This window comes from Camelina sativa, chromosome 16 (genome assembly GCF_030686135.1).
Source record: "Camelina sativa cultivar CO46 ecotype springtype chromosome 16, ASM3068613v1".
Lineage (NCBI taxonomy): Eukaryota > Viridiplantae > Streptophyta > Magnoliopsida > Brassicales > Brassicaceae > Camelina > Camelina sativa.
The window spans coordinates 19,764,313-19,785,752 of record NC_141895.1 but is presented as its reverse complement, the minus strand read 5'-3'; the positions used below and the strand labels follow the sequence as shown (position 1 = coordinate 19,785,752).

The window sequence follows — 21,440 nt, the reverse complement described above, 5'->3', positions numbered from 1 at the left end:
TTTCTCTCCAATCTTAGCTCTTCTAAATAGATATCCAGATGTGTCTTTGTCTTGCCGACTCCAACTCCGATGCTTTTTTCAAGCTCAAAAAGATCCTACAGAAAAGAAGCAACACAAGCAACATAAAAAACAAAAGCAACATAAGCAACATAAACAACAAAAGCAACATTCTTACATTGTCATAATCGTCATCAAGTGGAGATTCATTGATCCAATCATGCGGATTTGGAGTTACAGAAACACTTGAAGAACATGTCCTAGACTTAGCCTTATAATCTTCATAGAGCATCTCCAAATTGTCTTTAAGCTTTTTGATTTTCGATGCAGAAAGAGTTGGATCAACTCTTTCATAAGCTACTTCAAGCATTTGCAGTTTCATTCTTGGGTCTAAAACAACTCCCATTGCCAAAATAAGACTATAATCCTCCCAATACTTGGTAAACATAATCTGCATATCCTGAGCCAGTTTTGCCACATCTTCATCATCACAAGATGCAAATTTCCTCAGAAACAGTTCAATTCTCCACTCTTGTGTAAAATAGACATTAGAAGTAGGATACTTAGAACCTGAAAAGTGTGTGGTGATATCACTAAACGACTTCCATAAGTCTGAAGTGAAACAGACACGCCCACGATGGTTTGCAAGTACTTCTTTCAGCTTGACCTTTTCCATCTCATATTTTCTGTACACATCCGCTGCAGTAGTCTGTCTACAAATTGGTTGACACTCGGGATTGAGATACTTGTCTCTAGCTCTAACTTTCTCATACTCAGGATAGCGAAATGGCAAATCATGGTAAATTATGATCTCACTTGTCATCTCACGGTTAATCTGATGATCATATGGAGGCCTATCTTCATTCTTTGGTTTCTTTGGACACTTCTCCAAATGACGAAGCAAGCTCTTAGTCCCATGTGTTTTAGTATTGATCACCAACTTGGTTCTACAGTGGATGCATTTGCCTCTTTCTTCGCCATCATCTTCAATCCCAACTGACACAATATCTTTCCGCACCTTTGAAGTTAACTTTCTCTTCCGTGGAGCATTTTGAGTTGCTTGAGTTGCTTGAGTTGTTGATTGAGTTTCACTTTGATATGTTCCATGCAGTTCTGTCTCTTCCTCCTCATTTCCATCAATTTCTGCATCTATATCACAATCTTCCTCATTCATATCCATATATTCACTTTGAGCATTAAGCCTTGCTACCAAATGTTCAGTTTCTAAGTCCATTCTGCAAAATTAATAAAACAGATTGGATACGAATTCATACTTGTATGATACAACAAAACAGAACAAAACCCACTAGTACCAAACAAACCAATTCGGATCACCAATGAGAAGAGCTATGATACTTATAACTAAACAACTCTTAATTACTCAAAACTGAATCCAAAATCACAAAGATATGGTAACACTAACTAAGTATAAGAAGAGGTTCATCTAAAATTAAGCACTAGTACTACTCGCAGTCGCAGAAACAACAACACCAGAGCCAATTTTGATAGCCCTTTTCTTCAAACCAAGCTTAACCCTTGAAGGGTTTGGATTGTTACTGCTTAATCTCTCAAACCCATGAAACTGAGGGACGAAAAATTCGAGCTTGTTTGGTGATTTTAACAAAGTATCCATCGAATTCCTCCAAAATCAAAATTAAGAAAAACCAAACTTACCCTATTACCCAGAAGCAGTGAGGAACATGAGTGTGAATGTTTTAGCTTTAGCTTTAGCTTCGTGGAGATGGAGACAAATTATCTATCGAAAGAGAGAGACGAAGTGAGGAACATCGACGTTTTAGCTTTTTAGGTTTCAAGTTGAGAAATAAACGGGCTACCCGTTTAATTTCGGGTATACCCGTTACGCCCGCGGGTCTAAAAGAGTGAACTCGTTTAAGTTTTTTGTTTTTTTGTAGTATTATTAAATGGGCCATGGACTTAAATTTTTAAAACTGACTCGTTTAGGCCCACGGATATCCTACCCGTTTTAACATCACTAATCATTGGGAATGATTACAAACTAATTAAAAAACCAAACGACCAAAATATGGAAATAGTTAATTTTTAAAATTTAAAATGTAGGTAATCAGTATCTTCAATCTGATTCATGTAATTATTTTTCATATGCTAATTCTAGAAATAACTATATAAATTTGATCTGATTACTAAACGAAAATTAACATAAACCATACACATTATTTTACAAATCATAAATCGATATGGAAAAGATAATCTTTCATTACCATATTCATAAAGCAAAAGTGAGAGAAAGAAGATGGGCCTTCAACATTTCATTAGGCCCAAACGTTTCAAATTCATTAAAAAAATAAACTAAAATTTCCCAAAAAATTTCGAAACCCCAAAAGTTTTGGCGCTTGAGTGACGCGCTTATTTCGCCCTCAAACCTCCTCAGATAATTTAATTACTCGTCACACGATTTTTTTCTAGGGTTTCAGTCTCACTCTCGTCTCTTTACTCTGTTCAGTTCTCTTCGTCTGCTCCGACTCAAAAATCATGGCGCCGAAGCGTAAGAGAGCTCCGACGAACGACGGCGATACCAAATCCGCTCCTAAACCGAGGAAGAGAGCTCCTAAGCGAGCTAAGACGGTGCAAGAAGCGCCGGTTGAAGTGGTCGAGGAAGGGGAATTGCCGATTGCGAGGTTCTTGGACGAGCCTATACCGGAATCGGAGGCGAAGACTGCTTGGCCTGACAGATACAAACCGATTGAGGTATTTTTTTCACTTTTCGGAAACTTGAATCTTGGGTGTTTGAGTGTGGGTTATGTATGAAATGGTTAGATCTGTTTGAAATTTGCTGGGATTTGTTTCAGATCTGTTGATTTCTGAAGGAATTTTGCTTTTGTTCTTGATTTTTTTTTGGTTCTCAGGTGAAGAAACCTGTAGCTCGGTCAAGGGGAAAGAAGAAGTAAGTTGTTTGAGTCCTTTTGCTTCTAGCGCTTAATCAGATAGTTCGGTTTTACTTTTGTTTATTAAAAAATGTGTTTTTGACTTTGTTTCTTAAAGGACTGATTAAGTGATTTCGTTTTGTAGGGATGATGATGTTGAAGAGATAATTCGAGCTCGATGCCATTTTAGACGTGCTATTGTTGATGAATCCATTACATATGAGCTTAATGATGATGCTTATGTGCAGGTATGACTCTATTTCCGAATGAGAAAATTACCTTTGAAAGCATCGATTTACAGATTGTGAAAGACATTATGTTTCTTGGTGTTTGAGTTTGATGATTATTGGGTTTATACCACTTTGTAATGTGCCAGCATTGTTAATTTTTATAGAATAAATGGAAGTGCAGGGCGGATAATTTGTTAATTTGTCTCTGTTTGTCATGATTTATATTTCTGCAAATGCTAATGAAGACACATTGATAATAGCTACCTTTCCTAGCTGAGATCTCATCTAAAACAATAACCACTGATGGAGGCTTATCATATTGTTCTATGCTTTTACAAAATAATTAGATACTTTACTATACATAACTTATACTGCTCACAGTTTAGTTTTATTTTGTTTATTTAGGCTGGTGAGGGAAACGCGCCTTACATTTGTAAAATTGTTGAAATGTTCGAAGGGGCTAACGGGAAGTTATACTTTGCGGCTCAATGGTTCTACAGAGCTTCTGATACTGTAAGAATCAAAAGTTTATTGTCCTTAACCTTTTCTTTTTCTATGTTTAATTGTCTAAAATTTTGGGTTTCCTTAACTTTCAGGTAATTGGCAACCTCAATGCTCTGATAAGTGAAAAACGTGTGTTTTTCTCGAAGGTTCGAGATACAAATGAATTAGGCACTCTTGTCAAAAAGCTTGAAATTTTGATGATTTCCTTAAATGTACGTACTTATTTCATTTATAGTCGGTTGTTATTTATAGTGTCTGTTTTTGGTTATTCGGTATCTTTGTGCAATCTTCCATTGATACTAACTTACAAATGTTTCTCATGCCAGGAAAATACTACTGAGACTATCGCTGCAACAAAAAACTGTGATTATTATTGTGATATGAACTATCTGTTGCCTTATTCAACATTTGAAGCTTTTCAAGAAGGTTAGTGCTTTTAACAGTTGATCTTTCAAGTTAGCATTTCTTTCCACCGTCAATTGGACATGCTGCAGTTTCTGAAGATAACTAATCATATATAGATCTTTCCACTGTGCAGATACCATGATGGCTATAAGTGAAAGTTCAACAATATCTAGCGACAATGATGTAAACGGAGGAACTGCTGTTATATCAGAGGATGACGAAACTTCCCAAGCCAATGGTGCTAAGAGAGAGGCAAGATTGCTTGACCTCTACTGTGGTTGCGGCGCAATGTCCACTGGGTTGTGCATGGGTGCAAAACTCGCTGGTTTGAACCTTGTCACTGTGAGGCATTTTTACTTACTAATTATATTGTTTAATAGTTTGTCAGATTTGTTTAATCTCTTTGATGCTAAATTTTTGCTTTATAAAAATGATTTCTCAAGAAATGGGCTGTCGACATGAATGCACATGCGTGTAAAAGCTTGGAGCATAACCACCCAGAAACACAAGTACGATTCTCATTATTTCTTTGTGTTTTCCTTTTTTACAATTCAATTTAGTCCCATATGTTTAGTCTCAAAAGTCACTTCATTTTAGGTAAGAAACATGTCCGCAGAAGATTTCCTGTTGCTGCTTAAGGAATGGGAGAAACTATGCATTCATTTCTCTTTGAGAAAATGTCCAAATTCAGAAGAATATAATAACCTTTATGGGATGGACGATGAAGATGAAGATGATAGCAAAGAGAGTGAAAATGAAGATGATGGGGAGGTATTTACAGTGGCAAAGATTATTGGTATTACCTTCGGCGATCCTAAAAATATAAAGAAAAGTGGACTTTATTTGAAGGTATTGTTGCTCTGTTTGTACAAATTTTACTCTATATTTCATGGTTTTGCCTTCTTATAGCCACAATCTTCTCTGATGTTTTGATATAATAGGTACGGTGGCTGGGTTATGCTCCTTCGCATGATACATGGGAACCTATCGAAGGACTCAGGTAAACATAAGAAAAAGGGTTTTCCTTAAAATAATATGTCAATAATTTGTTAAAATCTCTAAATTTATCTGTAAACAGTAATTGCCGGGAAAAGATCAAGGAGTTTGTTGAAAGTGGATATAAATCTGGCATCCTTCCGTTACAAGTATGTTTTTTAATACCCTGATACATTTGCTCTCTTAAATTTCTGAAACCTGTGCAAAGTTCTTTTATGTGCTAAGCTCAAATACGTCTTATGTATTGATAAAGTACTTATATTAGTTTGTGTTTGATTGTTCATCAAAACTGTATTGTTGTGTGTCAATTAGTTGCAAGTTGCTGAATGGGTTAAATAGAGTTAGTAACTGAATAGTTGCGGATTAAAGCACTATCATGGAATTGGTGATTAGGTGGCAGCTGTCAGAGAAGTCCTCACTTTATTTGTGAAATATAAGAATGTCATGTCACTGACACTAATGCCTACACACTATTTTAGGGAGGTGTTGATGTTATTTGCGGCGGTCCGCCCTGTCAAGGAATCAGTGGTCATAACCGCTTCAGGAACACAGAGGAGCCTCTAAACGATGAGAAAAATAAGCAGCTTCTTGTTTATATGAACATTGTGGAGTTTCTAAAGCCAAAATACGTTTTAATGGAAAATGTGGTTGACATGCTGAAGTTTGCTAAGGGTTACCTAGCTCGTTACGCTGTGGGACGGCTTATTCAAATGAATTACCAGAGTCGGATGGGAATGATGGCTGCAGGTGCATATGGTCTTGCTCAGTTCCGCATGCGGTTCTTCTTATGCGGTGCACTCTCTAGTGAGGTAAAACCCTTAATGTTATTTCTTTGTTCTATATATATGAATAGATGGTATTCTTAATTTGCACCTTTCTGTTTCAGATGCTTCCTCAATTCCCACTTCCAACTCATGATGTAGTCATGAGAGGAAATGTTCCTGTGGAGTTTGAGGTAAAAGACCCAAGAAGACAGTGAATTACTATTCCATGTGTATAGCAAATACTCATCTTTGCTTATATTTGATGCAGAGGAACACAGTAGCCTATAATGAAGGCCACACTGTGAAGTTGGCAGACAAGCTTTTACTTGAAGATATAATGTCAGATCTACCGGCTGTAAGTCTTGATGTGTGGCTTATCTTGACTAAAACTTAGTTTATTTGTCTAGCATATTTTCGTCTTACTAAGTTTTACTTTGAGTTTAGGTTGCAAACAGTGAGGTGAGGGATGAGATACCATATGACAAAGATCCCATAACTCCATTTCAGCAGTTCATCAGACTTAGAAAAGATGGTAAGATTCTATCTTTTGTTATTTGGGGATCGACGTAAAGCAATAAAAAAAGACAACTACTGTGGCAACTTGAGGTTCATTGAAAAATTGTTTATAAACTTTTTGAACAGAAGTTTTAGGGTCATCAACAAATTTCAAGTCTAAAAAGCATGTCTTATATGATCACCATCCCTTGAATCTGAATATTGATGATTATCAGCGTGTTTGTCGTGTCCCCAAGAAAAAGGTACAACCTTCTCACATTCGTTGATCTTATTTTTTTTGGTTCTTGTTTGTTTTAGTTTTCTAGGATTTTTCTGATTTTTTCCAATACAACTTTTGGTATTAGATTTGTCTAGTGTGGGACGTCCTGAGAGTAGTTCGAGTAACACCACTCCAAAGCTATAGACATCACTCTTGGACGTTAACCTCCCGGTTGCTATGTATTCCGGAGCTGCGTAGCCTTGTGTGCCTATCACTTGAGTTGTCACATGGGTTCTGTCTCCTGTTGGTCCAGCTTTTGCCAATCCAAAATCAGATAGCTTTGCATTAAAATCCTGCATTTACAAGACGATTTCAAGATTTAAAGAAACAATTAACAACTTCCATCCAAGATTTTAACAAAGTAGAAATTACTATTTTGTTTGCTTTAACAACTTCCATACGTACCACATCAAGTAGAATATTGGAGGCTTTGAAGTCTCGGTATATGACTTTAGCTTCGTGGAGGAAAGCTAGCCCTCTCGCTGCGCTAACCGCCACTTTTATCCTCGTCTTCCATGAAATTGGCTCTGCGCCTCCTACGCACACAAGCAAAACAACCAAGAATGAGAACACTTTATAGTCAATATGGCATAAACTTGAGTGTAACTCTAGCTCAACCCAAATCTTACTTCTAAAAAGATGATTCTCCAGGCTTCCTTTGGGCATGTACTCGTAAACCAAAAGCCGTTTCTCTCCCTCTAAGCAATATCCAATTAGCTTCACAAGATTCATATGATGAAGTCTCCCAAGATAGTGAACCTCAGTCTGAAAAACCCACACCAACACCTTTATTATTTTATTTGACTTCAATCTTGTTTGGTTGTATAGATTAAAGATGATGAACTTACCAACCACTCTTTATGTCCTTGAAACCCTTCTGATTTAAGTTTCTTGACTGCAACGACCATACCGGACCCTGGCTTCGAAGGTGACAACGAGCGTTCACCTATCCAACCCTTATAGACAAAACCAAAACCGCCTTCACCGATCATACTATTAGGCTTGAAGTTTCTAGTAGCGGTTTTGAGCTCGTTGAATGTAAACGCCTTAAGCGTTGGAGATGGTAAGAGCTCTCCTTCACTTCTTGGTGTCAGATTTGACCATGATGAAGTAGTAGTGAAACTATTGTTGCTGTATGAAGGTATGCTTAGGCTTGAAAGACGAGATGAGTGATTCGGTTTAGGTGAAATTCTCGTTGACCCTGTTGCCAAATTTTGACATCAACATAAGTACATATAGTTGGGAATTAAATGATAGAAAGCTTTAATGAATAAAGAGGTACTTATACATATCCCGGAACCATATAGACGAAGAGAATTAAAGTAAGGGATCAAAGATCCATCTTAAAGTGGGGTTTTGAATCTTACCTCCAAAAGTGCTTTCTCTGTTGTCTACTTTTGCAGAAGAACCCAAGCAATTACCCATTAGGGAGATCAAGAAAAACTAAACCGATGTTTTCTTGTCCGATGAAGCAGTGAAACAGAGATGAAACTTTGTGGATCTCAGAAGCAGAAGGAATGAAACAGAGAAAATTAGAAGAAGAGGAAGAAGAACAGAGGATTTTTGTTATTAGAAAAATAAAAAAGAGATAAAGACAAAGCAAAAGGGTTTGTTTTGTATGATGATGAATTTTATTTTTGTCTGTCGTTGTCGTTGGTCAACACCTAAAACGTGTGCACCACCCATCACTACTTTGGTCTGTTGCATTGCACTTTCTAATTTTGCATTTTTCCTCTTCCAAGTTATCTTTAGTTTACTAATTTCATGGAATTTTCTAAGTTCCCAATATATTTTTTTGGTATTATTAATGTTAAACATTAGTTCCCAATATTTTATATCTAAAGGTATTAAAACGAGGATAAATATTATTAATTTTCTATGGGTCGATCGAACATTGCCAAAAAAAAATCCACGTTTTCCCAAATATTGTATGTAATCCAAATATGTTTTATTATTTAAAACGTCTACAATTATGAAACTTGAGAATAAAGAAACATTCATTTTTTTGTAATTTATGAAACTAGAGAATCTCGACAATAGCCTTCATTTTAACGGAATCTCGACCCTGTTGCCAAATTTTGACATCAAACATAAGCCTTCATTTCAACGAGAATTCTCGTTGACCCTGTTGCCAAACATACTTCTTGTCTGGTTCTTCGTTATTATTCCAATGATACACCTTCAAATTTACTTCTAAATTTTTTATATTATATTATAGTCTATAATATTACCAATAATCAGTTATAATGATTAAAACTTTCCTACATAGATATAAAAGTATGAGCTATAAGCCCCTAAAGCTGTCCACAAAAAATCTTAAACATCCAATAGAAGTTTGACATATCATTAATTAACATTTTTAAAATTTCCAGAATTTTGTATAATCAGATATTTTAAACGACCAATCGAAATCAAAGATCTCAATATTTAATACTTTTTTATAAATAAGTGTATGTACAACGTCCCACATCGGCTATAAAAGTTTTAGATAGGTGAGAAGAATTATAAATAAGACTAATATGCTTCCAACTACGAATGAGCAGGAATCTTGATTTAACAAGCGTCCAAATTTAAAAATTTAAAAAGTTTTAAATATTACAATTATAAACTTTTAAAAGGTTCAAAAATATTCTAAATATTTAAACTCTATAAAATATTTTAAAATATTATAAATATCCCCATAGAAAGTTTAAAATATTATAAATATTTATATTCTATCAAAAGTTTAAGTATCATTAATATTTAACACTATAAATTAAAATCTTATAAATATTTAAACTACATGTAAATTTAAAAATATTATAAAAAATAAAAATTTAAGTATTATTAAATATTATATATTTGATTTTTAATATCTTGAAAAATATCTTATTTATCTATCTTTGTACTTTATATCTCTTATGAGCTCTAAAACATGTTTTTGTGTATGACTTCATAGGCGATTTGATATTGTTTCAGTAAATTTTTGGGTCGAAGGAAGAAAGATTAACGTCGCAAGATCTTGATTTGTTTTGTTTGAGTTCATTTTGATGTTTAAAGAAAAAAGATGGATGACAAGCACACATTATTTATTAACTATACATGTGTTCATATTACTTTCTCTGCCAGTAGTTTGCAATTTTGTAGTATTAAAGATTTTGGTTCGAGAAGTTTTAATATGTGTGTATCTATAACCGAGTAAGTATACAGGTGAAAGTATCAATAATTGAGTGCATGTAATGACTATGTTGATCCATGAATTGCACAAATTTTATTAGAAAAGAGGCAATGATTTTGGTTTTGGAGTTTGATGAGTTAACAAGTTATGTGGTAGTATAAAAAAAGTTTTAAATAATTATTCAGTGGAAGAATGTGAGGAATGTCACGAGGAAGAGGAAGAAGAAGAACCGGACGGTAAAAATAATAATGACAATTATCATAAAAATTTGACAATGAAAATGACGATAAAGAATATGAAGGGTAAAAAAACAGTGGAAAAAACACAAAGACATAGATGGTGGTGGTCAATTAAATATGAGAAAACGAGATTAATTCATGATTCTAAAAATGTTTTGTTTGTCTTGTGGTCAAAGAAATTGTTTATTATATGCATCGTCACGAATTCAAATGTTTGATCCGCCTCGCCTCAACGTCCAGTTAAATCTAGTCAAATTTATGATTCTTTAGCTAATCATATTTAATTTTTAAACAAAACTGATTTTTAAATTTTTTAAAAAAGTGTGTATCTAAAATAAAAGTTTTGCCTTAATAGTAATTTAATGTTTTCTACAAGATAATATTTAATAATTGTTATCAATCATATATAATTTTCACTAAAATATATTAAATAAACTCACGCGTAGCTTGGATTCAAAACTTCGTACACAATAAAAAATTATATCAAACAAATTAAAAAATATAAAATCTTATATGATAAAACAAAATAATGTAATTTTCAAAAAAAACATAAAAAATTACATAAAAGTATAAAGGTACTCAATATAACTCTTTTCATAGTGCCCATGATTAATTATTGCATTATTGTTGTAAAAAAATATTTTGTAAATAGTACATCTTTTATATATAGATATATTTCTAACAATTGAATTTAATAGAATTATTTGTAATATATATATATATATATATATTTTACAAGGACTAAAATAAAATTTGTAAAACCACAATCCTTCGTAACTAAATGATTGAGGTTTGTTGGAGATGCTCTTACATAACTAATCGTCTACCCATTTGAATTAAAAACTGACCATAAACTCTTGAGTTTTGATTAATGAGGATATAAAATCCCATGATCACAATAATTTAACTTACAATATATAGTTTTTATATTCATAATTACAAAAAAAAGTAATGTATGTTAAGAAATTAAATCTTGAGACCAGTGTAAATGTAAATCACTAATCGTTTGGTCGATCAGTGACGTCGCACAATTTTTAGAAAATAATCAACTTTTAAATGAAGCGTAAAGTGGAAATGATTGCAAAAAAACTAAGAAAGTTGCAAAGATGTTTTATAATGAAAAAGGTCAATGAAGAGGGTTGGAGGAATTATTGCTTTTCCTCCAAGTAGAGGTTCCAATCTTTTATCCTAAAATTGTATATCATGCTTTTTTGAGTTTTTCTGAGTCAAACATCTTTTAAATCGATGACATTTTTAATTATTATTTTTGCAGTTCAAAAGCTCTTTTCAAAACTGAAAGGAATCACTTATCTTTCATATTGGGCTTTAAAAAATCAGATCCAATAGTGCCTTACTGCTTTATATGTAAAAGTCCATCATCGATTTTGAACCAAAATTTTTTTGATAATTAAATTGTTTAATATATTGAGAGAAAGTAAACTTAGCCGGTAGAGTAGTTGATCTCCCCATTCTCCAAGTCTGTCAATTATGTAATTTTGACTGTGAGATGCAATACCTTGTAGGCAGAACTTTACAATACTAATGAAATATACTTGTACAACATACTTTACTTACTATATTATTAATATTGGTTGTAATTCGAAACAAAATCTTCATACAATTGAGGATTTTATTGAGCTCGAGCAACAAAAAATTGTAAAAAAAAAAAATTTGTCCAGCTGGTCAGAAATTGCTCAGAAGTGAAAGACCATCTCCAGTCACCAGCATAATGATGCCACCAGCATAATGTTTTTGAGGCTTTACAATCTTTTACAAACCATTTCCTTATTTTAGCTTTGATTTTAGTATCAGCAACCTGGTTGTTCTTTGAATATACCAGTCTTAGAAAGAAAAAAAAAAACTAATATGACTTTATTACTCATCTGGTCTTTATAATATAAATTAATGTTATTTTATTACTCATTTGTCCATATAGTTCTTTGGAAAATAAATCAATTAGAAATCCATTATACTCCTAAGTCCATCATCTATTTAGAGCCAAGCTTTTAATTCACATTTTTTTGTTTATTGAATAATATCTGTTTATATAAAAAATGAACTAAAGATTTCACAACAAAAATCAAAATTAAATATTCTTAAAACAAATTTTTGATTCATAACAATATTTAATATAAGAAATTTATATATATGAAAAGAGATATTATGTTGATAATTAAACAATCTATTTGAACCAAATAATCTGGAGGACCATTTACAAAACTGTGGAAAGGTAAAAAACGATTTGAACAATTCACTCAGAACTAACAAATACTTTATCCGAACGAATTAATAAATGATCAAGGCCTTGTTACAAGTGAGTGTACATATGCTTATTTACATGTTTGAGTAGATCATGTACAAAGTAGATCACACCACCGAAATTCTATTATAATAAAAACGTTCATAACCATTTCTTATATATATATATATATATATATATATTTTTTTTTCAAAATGAGTAATCAATTCTTCTTGATCAGAACACAAACAATTAATATCATGCATATATTCCGGAAAATTATTTCCGCATTTATCCCTACAACAAATATTGATTAAACTGAAATTGAGTCCTGAAATGCATGAGTTTAATTAATTATGGTCTATCAATTTGAACAGAGTCAAATCTTGGAAGCACTCTAGTTACTTGATGATAGTAATATACAAACACTTTGATACTCTTTTACTCAGCCAATCAAGCCGGCGGATCTAGAGTTCAAATGTCACATCAATGTAATTTACATATGTACATGTTTAAGTCACATACACATATATGTAGGCCACTACTAATTAATCTATATATTCATTTAGACTCGACCTTGTTTTTTGGCAATCGAATTTATGTTTTCTATTTAGTGTGGTCACTCAATAAGAAGATCTCTCACGAAAGTCGGTCCCAAAGTCCAACTTGAGTTTTTGGTATTTATAATCTATGGTATTTATAAAATACCGTAATTCGACCGTTGACAAAATAAACTTAAAACATTGAAAAAAGTATAAATATATGTGGCAACGTGAAATGGCAACGAAGGATCGATTGCTAACACTTGAACAAAGTCCAAAACATCGAACCACTATCCTTCATGTCATTGCCAGTCACATGCATCCCATCTCTCTTTTCCCTTTATCACTATTTGTGTATATTTTATTTACACTAACATCACACCTAAAGAGAAAAATAATATGTATACTTATGCGTTTATATGATATATATGATCTTTTTGTTTTGTTAAATATTATTTATATTATCTTGCTCATAGTTTTGTATCTTTCGTTGGGACTTACAGCATATAACAATTCTAAACAATGAATGTACACTGTTTAGTGTCGTATTTTAGTCCACGTATCGAATGACGTCAAAATACTTTATTTTAAAGAAAGTTCGAATATACAAATATAATACTCAATTTCATGAATACATCTCTCTAAAAGTGGTCATCTTTGAGGAAATTTAACTATACCTAAACGTTCAGTCGTATACAACATATACCCTTTCATATGTAGTTTTCTGATAAATTTACAACAGTGTAAAAACAAAATGGTAAAACTAATAACAAATTATAAAAACTCATAGTTTTCATAGTGAACTTGTGTGTAGCTTAAAGACAACATATTGTGATCTTATCTACTTTTAGTTGATATTCTTCTGAGCCATTTTTCCATTGGAAGTGAGTAGTTTAATAAGGGAATTGAAGCAGCAAGCACATGGCCACGTAGCCAGCTCTTCTTTACGGGTGATTCTTTGTTTGGTTGTAGCTACACTATGATTATAAAACTAGTTGAACATACATGTTGGCATCTGATACACTGCCACCAAAAATGCCAAAGAAAATAAATAAACTACAATTTACAAAGAGATTTTATAATAGAAAATGAGGAATTAATATCCAGCAAAGCTGCAAAAGATTAGATTATGGAAATGCACATGATCCCATAAAGATTCTTCCACTAATTAATGCATAATGGCGCATTTTTACAAACTTGATCTCTCTCCCATCATCATTTTTTTGTCAACACCATCCTGATCCTCTAGGGTTTCAGATTCTGTCACATGCTTGCTTCTTCCGTATAAATTCTTATAACTTTTTAACCCTCCTTTAAACTACCAAGTTTACTATCTTCCTTTTTCAACTCAATATCAATATATTAAATGTTAGTAAATTATCTTGGTTGTTATCAAATTGTAGATGCTAACTTGATATCGTGAAAAAGGAGTTACAGTTTCTCGTAGTCAATTTTAATTAAACACCGACTAATCATTATAGCGACTTAAAATGTATTTATAGTATTATCGACATATTTTTTAAAGTTGATTTTCATTGGACGCTCAGGTTATCGCTGTCATCTGAATTAGTTTAATCTTGTAACCTTTTACGTAACATGTCAGAGATATTTTGCTTCAGTTTGATCATCGATTATAAGAAAACGTTGTGAACTCCTAAAATATATAACCACCAAATATGATTGTACGAGTAAGTGTCCTGTCGATATAATTACGCTTCTGAGCAGAATTGATGGATTTGACCCTTGAATTGTGTCCACACACCATTCTCTGTCTATATGAAATCTTGATTATAGATCTACAACTTGAATAGAAAACTTTGAAATATGAATAAAAAGTAAGATATTTGGAAAAGTGAAAACTTCAAAATGTTTTTACCCATATATGGCTAGCTAGTTTCCCACTTCCCACATCTTCATGATATGGGTTTATAATAAACAGTTCTTTAAATTACATTAGTGTAATTAAGTATATATTTATATATGTGATGTTTAAGTATTGAGATCATGGGTGGACCTAGGTGGGAAGATACCGGGTCCTAGGAGTAATTTGCAAAATGTGGCCTATTGACCTCTATACCATTGACCACTATAGCTTATTATTCGATACTCATATTTCAATGAATAATATATTTTATAGTAATAGTAGTATTGTCACTCTTGTGATAACAGAAGTTTTGGACTAATCACAAAATATTAAATACAGTGGATCCGATTATTAACGTATCCAAAGCTGTACAGAAAATTTATAAGCTGGAAGTGTTACGGAATAATGCAAAGCTGTAAGAAAGAGTTTTACATGAAATCAGTACAAAAAAAATGAGAAAAAAATGTTCGTAAAACTTTTTTGATTTGTAAAAATTTAAAGTTGTATCACTTATATTGCTTTGTTTTTGTTTACCAATCACACCCCGTATAATGCAACAATTTACAACTAGACATCAAACTCAAGAATGTTTTATCCCATGTATGCATGATTCTATGATATAGGATTTATCATAGAGACATATGCAAGTATGCAACATATGCACGCAAGGAAGTTCTTTCCTACCTAGTCGTACAAGTTATAAGTATATTACGTGGAACTAGTGATAGAGACATATGCAAGTATGCAACATATGCACGCAAGGAAGTTCTTTCCTACCTAGTCGTACAAGTTATAAGTATATTACGTGGAACTAGTGATGAGAGTGAGCAACGCATATAAGTGTGGTTGAAGCATCCAAGTTTACAAAGGGTCCATTAACCAAAAAAGCAAAGCAAACCAAACACGGTTAGCTAAAAAGAAACTTGTACTTTATGAAAGAAGTGGGTGATTCTAGTGGGTCGCACCAACTCATTTCATTTTAAATTTTTCATTTAAATTTCTTATGGTCATTTTAGAGACCGGAGATAGATCGTGCTGAACTTTGGGGCGTATAGCATCACATTTGCAATGTAGTTTTTAGTTATCACCAAATATCTGGATAAATTCATCTGTGTAATTAACCTTGAAGATGTTAAGTAAACTATGTTATTTATTTTGTTTAGGATTCCCTAGCTAGCTGCACTTCAAGTCTCTTGGTTTCGAAAAAGTTTCGGTGTGCGAGACTATAACCGCTCTTATTAATGGCAACCAATTTTTTTTTTGGTTCCACGTCCCTTAAGCCAACAATAGCTTTAGTCTCTCCACATCTTTACGTCTTAAGAAACTTTTATTTCTAGCTTTTCTTGTCGCATTCTTTTGTCACTAGCATCTAAGTCCCGAACAAGCTACTTCTTCTTACACTTACATTATACAAAGCACATGCAATTTAATTCACGTCCTTTATAATGATTGGTTCAAACATTTTTAAAATTACACATAAAAAGCCAGTGAAAATTTAAATTTATCACCAAAAAAAGAAAACTTCGGTTTGTTTAAGAAATTTCGAAAAGTTTAGAAGTGTCGGCCATTTGGTTGTGGAAGAGGAAAAGGTGGTTAAAAGGAGAAGAGTCGATTAAAAAGGAGTGTGACAACTTTCCAACCCCAAATTGTTTGCTTGCTTTCTTCCAACTCTATTTGTCCGTTTCCTCTATCTCCCTTGGAATCTGTGTGTGTCTCTATGTCTCTTGCTGCTTCCTTTACTCTGATCACATTTTAGAACCTTTTCTATGTAAAATCACATATCATCTTAAACAACTATATATATATATTGAGAATATGTGAATCTCATAATGAATTTGAGTAGATGAAATATATTGAGAATATATACATTGACATGTTGTTATTTGATGACACGATATTTTGTATTATTGTATATCAAGTAATATAATGTTACGTGTAACATTGTCATTGACAAATAAGTTGTTATTTTACACGATAACAGGTTAATTTATTTCATAATATGTTACTTAATTTGTTTCTTGAAGAAAAAGAAAACAAAAACACACACGCGGTGAAATGAATAATATGAAGACTGTAGAATAAAAGAGGGTTATGAAATTCATGGTCTGCTGCATCGTCAGATTTTAAATATCGTACGTCTTTTGTAAGGTTTCGTGATTACAAAATTCACTCCTTTAGATTTTGTCCCATCAATTTATTTTTTTCTTCGATTTTATATTTTAATTTAACCCGCTCGACCAAATCATGACATATGCAGAATTTATTTCATGGATTTACTCATTTACACAAAAATATAAATAATTTTGTTTCATGGAAAACGTCCTTTTCATTGTGCATTCCATTTATTTCTTCCCACTTCTGAATATGACGACTACGACCACATGGTGCCAGTACCCACGACTAAAACAATACTATATAATATACATCATATTTTATTTTTCTAAGGGCATAATGAGATATTTTTTTATATAGTAAAGATGACTATTACCCATTTTTTAACATCTCAACACTAAAATAGACTCGGTGGTGTTTGGTTTGCAGATTTCAAAAGTGAGCTAATGAAACATGCATGGGTTCTTCTGATCAAAATTCATAATACAAAAAATATTTATATATTAAATAAAAAAGAAGAAAAAAAAAGAGAGAAAAAGACAAGTAGACCAGTTTCAGTTGTACTGTTGCTGATCAAGCCACGGCCAAAAACCAGAATGGTCATCCATTGCACAGAACATGTTACTGATACTGTTCTCTTCTTTCACCATACTCTGTCCTGAAGACGAGTTTTGAAAGAACTGCATTGTTGTAGTCGTCCCGGTGGCTGGCGACGACGGTGGGAAGAAGTGTCTACCGAGTGTCTGCGGCTGCGGCGGTGGTTGGCCACCGGTTAATGTGCTTTCGATTGATGGAGGCGGTGCAGTTGAGATGTCGAGTCTGAGATTTTCAGAACTGTTATCACTTCTGTTACTGCAAGATCCTTCTGTGTCTTTGTTTAGGTTTATTGACTCTGTTTGTTCTCTGCTTTTTAATCCCATTATCTGCGTAATTAGAGACAAATTAACACTATTAGATTCGAATTTTATTAAAAAATAAACAGAGAGTACTGTGTTTTGTGATAAGCTGATTAAGAAAGCTATTGTTTTCAGATCTCTGTTCAGACAAGTGTGAAGAAAAAAAAAAGAGAGAGAGATAATGATGTTTTATAAAGTCATGAACCACGTATAGTTTTCTAACCCTACCTGAAAGCAACTCTTGATCTAAACAATTATTAACCAAAAAAAAGTTTGAAATTATGATCTTTTTACATGTAAAACAATTAAATTATGAATTTATTAAACCAAATTTGTTATCTTTAATCTTTTTAGAACAAAAATAATATCATCTTTTAGATTAAAGTTTTTTTTGTAGATAAATAATTACCTCAGCTTGAAGTTTCTGATTATGAGTTTGAAGAAGATCATTTTCAGATTTAAGTGCATCAAACTGTCGTTTAAGAGTATCATAATCTTTCTCAAGCTGCTTTGTTTTCCAACGAGCTCTTCTGTTTTGAAACCAAATAGCGATCTGTCTTGGTTGTAAACCTAAGGCACGAGCCAGCTGCATTTTCCTCTCTGGTTCAAGTTTGTTTCCTAGCTCAAAATTCTTCTCCAGTGTCTTGACTTGTTCCATGTTTAGTCTTCTCTTCTTCTCTCCCATCTGAGACCCATCATCTGAATAATCCTCTTCTCCTCCATTCATATTGTTCCCTTGTTCTAAATCACAACACCCTTCCATTGGAGATCTCTTACCTAGAAACGAAGCAAACCCTGAAAACAGAAACAGATCATTTAGAAACAGAGGAGATGAATGTATTAGAGAGAGAGACTGTGTGTGTGTGTGTATTACCATGGAGATCTTGAGGTAGAGAGCAAGAAGGAAGGAGAGGAGCAAGAGAAGGAGATTGATGAGGATGATCGTCTTCGTAAGAGGTTTGGATCATGAAATTTGAAGGGAAAAAAGACATGCCATTATTACAAGACATCTTCTTCTGTTTTGCAACAGGAAGATAAAATTAAAGTACTGTTTGCTTGAGTTTTTTTGGTCGTTTCTCTTTAGTTTTTTCTTCTTACCAATCTTTGTCTCGAAGACATCATCACCCTCTTATAAATCTGAATCCCTTTTTTTGTTTTTAAATGTGTGTGAGTAGGAGAATCAAAATGAGAAAGAGAAAGAGGAAAGAGAGAGAGAGAAAGATAGTGAAATGTATCGGCCTAGACTATACCACTTCTGGTTATTTATTTTCTTCTCTTTTTTTTTCGTTTTATATAGAAAGGGCTGAAAGTGAGAGAGAGGACCTCTCTAAGCTGTGTATAGATCAAGACGCACTCAGTTGATTCTCGTTAACAAAAACAAAAAAAAATTAACTCGATCAAATAGCTTAAACTTCTTTTATATTAAGCTAAAGTTGTATATCTAATTTAACTCCAGTTTTTATTTCTATTTTCCACTATAGATAGATATTTCAAAACCAATGTTGATTCCAACCAAGTGGTCGTGGGATCCAATTTAATTGACCATGGTATACTTAGTAAAGTATTTAATTTCGTGATGCTTGCGAATTCATTGATTAACCAAATTTAGATTAGACCAAAAAAGGACACTATTTGAATATGAATTGAGCTGTAGTATCTACTTTGAGTTGAACAAAAAAAGAACCATCAAGAGGTAAACAAACTTGTTTAGTGTTTTTGCTTATGTTTTTATTGTGTTACCATTCATATCAAATTCGCATGAATATTACATATTTTTTGATGATGAAAAAATGCAAGAAAATTATAAAAAGGGTTTCAGTTTGCGTACAATGTGGAAAATGAAGAGATGAGAATCAAAAAGGTAAGAGAGGAAAGGACTCTTCTTTTTCCCCTTGGGAGAGACATGCAGAGAGGTGTTCTCTCTCACTCATCATACTTGTCCTTTAATCTTTATCTAATCTATCATCTTTTTTTTATTAGATTTGTCCTTCTTTTTTTTTTGGAAAACCAAATGAGATGGGTCCAATGCTCATCTTAAACCATAACAATTACTTGTTATATTTTTTTGACAATCAACAATTACTTGTTATATATATAATCATAACTATCATTTTGTACTCCAAATTTATTTATAGACAACTTAGTTTATAATTTATATATATATATTAAATCAATAAAATATTGATGTAAATCACTACAAATCGGCTATGTAGAGAATCAATTACCATTTCATATACTAATATTGATGTAAATCAATTTCATAGTATAATGTAATGATATTGAGGTAGGGAAGGTGGATAGTGAATAGGTTCAATGTTGATCCTATTTACACACGCTAGTAGCCTAGGACGTATAGACTGTAGTAGACCCATCACATAATCGTATATTGTCTTTATGGGTAGACTTAAACCTGTAGAAGTAGAACTATAAATGGACTGTTCATAAATCAAGAAAATACTTAGTATTGCTTTTGTTTGTTTTTTTGGAAGAAGAGAGAAGTGCTATTATTGATTTCAGATGTTTTATGATGCTAGTTTTGATTACTTTGATGTTAAAGAAAGAAGGAAATATTTAACAAAAAAAAAAAATAAGAAGGAAATAGAAGCAATTGTAACCCCAAGTAGACTCTAGAATTAATTTCTTTCAAATAATATAAAAGGATTATTCTAAAGTTTCTTAGTTTTCAGGCTTCAAAATAGAGACTATATGTGTGGTGGACTGGAATGATGCAGAGCACTCTAAATAATAGTATCAAAATTCATGAAAAAGATATATTATTATATCCGTCTTACACCATAATACCTTGTCTCGTGCCATCTTCATTTAGATCCTTGGTTTAATAGTTTAGTTTAGGATACAAAACATATTTAATGCTACTGCAGCACTGCTAATAAATATATCACGGAAAGTCTGAAAAAGGTAGAAAAAATGTACTATTCCCAATGAATTTCTCTATTTGTTACCTAGGATTTTAGTTAAAAGTTCATAATAACAATACATAGGACACCAAAGTTTTAATAAATCCAAAAGAATATATATGATCCAAAGATAAATTTAAATTCGATTTAAAACAGAATCGAAAGGCAAATCATCATATTCAAAAAAAAAGAAGAAACTGGAAATAGACTTACAACCCACGTAGCCATGGTCAACATTCTTGTAATATGTATTTGAACTTCTATATCTTGTCTATGATATCATGGCATGTCACATCTGATCACAAACCTATCAGCTTTAACCTAACCTATCAATAGCAAGACAGATACCAAAACGAAAAAATATATTCAAAAAAAAACAATTGATTATATTGCTAATGCTAGTTATATATGTAGCTAATCATAATAGGAATATAGTCAATAAAAATCACAAAAGTAAAATTTCTCAAACATCACAAAAGTTGTAGCCAATCATAATAGGAATAGATTTTATTATATAGCAGTAGCGGACGTGTTATATGGATTATGTACACATGAATGGATATGTGCGTGTGTATACAATATATGCATGTACAAAGACAGACGTATAAAGATACTGATGCGTGGGGTTTTGAAGTTAAGGAAGAAACCAAACACAACTACTGTTAGATAAACCCCACATAAGAGCTGTTCTATCTTGTCTCTCCCTCCTTTCCTATTCCATTCCTTTCCATAATCAATCTTTCTTTTATTATTATCATTATTATTATTGTTTTCTTAATTTCTTCATCTCCAACATCCCTTGTGCCGTATTCATCCATCAATTCGATCAATTCATTGATTATGGCTTCTCAAACATCATCAACCACACGATTCTCTTGACATTTACGTTCATTTTCGCT

General features: G+C 32.6%; 3 protein-coding genes across 4 annotated transcripts; 1 reads left to right on the top strand and 2 right to left on the bottom strand.

Moving 5' to 3' along the window:
* The first annotated feature begins 2,376 nt into the window (after nt 1-2,376).
* Nucleotides 2,377-6,963, top strand: LOC147925747 (DNA (cytosine-5)-methyltransferase CMT3-like). Of its 2 annotated transcripts, none has more exons than XM_087492173.1 (17): nt 2,377-2,724; nt 2,883-2,920; nt 3,046-3,148; nt 3,536-3,643; nt 3,727-3,846; nt 3,961-4,060; nt 4,173-4,381; nt 4,483-4,548; nt 4,637-4,888; nt 4,981-5,039; nt 5,118-5,184; nt 5,515-5,844; nt 5,922-5,990; nt 6,068-6,154; nt 6,244-6,331; nt 6,442-6,557; nt 6,660-6,963. In XM_087492173.1, exons 1-17 carry the CDS (start codon nt 2,509-2,511, stop codon nt 6,861-6,863), a joined length of 2,232 nt encoding a protein of 743 aa, XP_087348299.1. In that variant the 5' UTR covers nt 2,377-2,508; the 3' UTR covers nt 6,864-6,963. The 2 variants fall into 2 exon arrangements, with proteins under 2 accessions (XP_087348299.1, XP_087348300.1); XM_087492174.1 differs by having other exon boundaries at nt 2,397-2,724; nt 6,445-6,557.
* LOC147925746 (putative serine/threonine-protein kinase PBL18) lies at nt 6,887-7,999 on the bottom strand. The gene is made up of 4 exons (XM_087492750.1): nt 7,942-7,999; nt 7,423-7,775; nt 7,204-7,339; nt 6,887-7,110 (listed from the first exon to the last, which is right to left on the bottom strand). The coding sequence occupies exons 1-4, from the start codon at nt 7,997-7,999 to the stop codon at nt 6,887-6,889; spliced, it is 771 nt and encodes a 256-aa protein (XP_087348876.1).
* Nucleotides 8,000-17,171: 9,172 nt separating this feature from the next.
* Nucleotides 17,172-19,013, bottom strand: LOC147925745 (homeobox-leucine zipper protein ATHB-13). The gene is made up of 3 exons (XM_087491620.1): nt 18,498-19,013; nt 18,033-18,418; nt 17,172-17,650 (listed from the first exon to the last, which is right to left on the bottom strand). Exons 1-3 carry the CDS (start codon nt 18,631-18,633, stop codon nt 17,282-17,284), a joined length of 891 nt encoding a protein of 296 aa, XP_087347746.1. The 5' UTR covers nt 18,634-19,013; the 3' UTR covers nt 17,172-17,281.
* Nucleotides 19,014-21,440: the final 2,427 nt, after the last annotated feature.

What these genes read in the sequence shown, in the direction of transcription:
- LOC147925747 (XM_087492173.1), top strand. Translation starts at nt 2,509, where the DNA reads ATGGCGCCGAAGCGTAAGAGAGCTCCGACGAACGACGGCGATACCAAA. An exon ending in TTTTGATGATTTCCTTAAAT is followed by an intron (nt 3,847 to 3,960) that starts GTACGTACTTAT and finishes TTCTCATGCCAG; the next exon opens with GAAAATACTACTGAGACTAT. An exon ending in CATCAGACTTAGAAAAGATG is followed by an intron (nt 6,332 to 6,441) that starts GTAAGATTCTAT and finishes CTTTTTGAACAG; the next exon opens with AAGTTTTAGGGTCATCAACA.
- LOC147925746 (XM_087492750.1), bottom strand. Translation starts at nt 7,999, where the DNA reads ATGGGTAATTGCTTGGGTTCTTCTGCAAAAGTAGACAACAGAGAAAGC. An exon ending in CAGAGAAAGCACTTTTGGAG is followed by an intron (nt 7,776 to 7,941) that starts GTAAGATTCAAA and finishes ATTTGGCAACAG; the next exon opens with GGTCAACGAGAATTTCACCT. An exon ending in GGAGAATCATCTTTTTAGAA is followed by an intron (nt 7,111 to 7,203) that starts GTAAGATTTGGG and finishes TTGTGTGCGTAG; the next exon opens with GAGGCGCAGAGCCAATTTCA.
- LOC147925745 (XM_087491620.1), bottom strand. Translation starts at nt 18,633, where the DNA reads ATGTCTTGTAATAATGGCATGTCTTTTTTCCCTTCAAATTTCATGATC. An exon ending in TCTACCTCAAGATCTCCATG is followed by an intron (nt 18,419 to 18,497) that starts GTAATACACACA and finishes TTCTGTTTTCAG; the next exon opens with GGTTTGCTTCGTTTCTAGGT. An exon ending in ATCAGAAACTTCAAGCTGAG is followed by an intron (nt 17,651 to 18,032) that starts GTAATTATTTAT and finishes CTAATTACGCAG; the next exon opens with ATAATGGGATTAAAAAGCAG.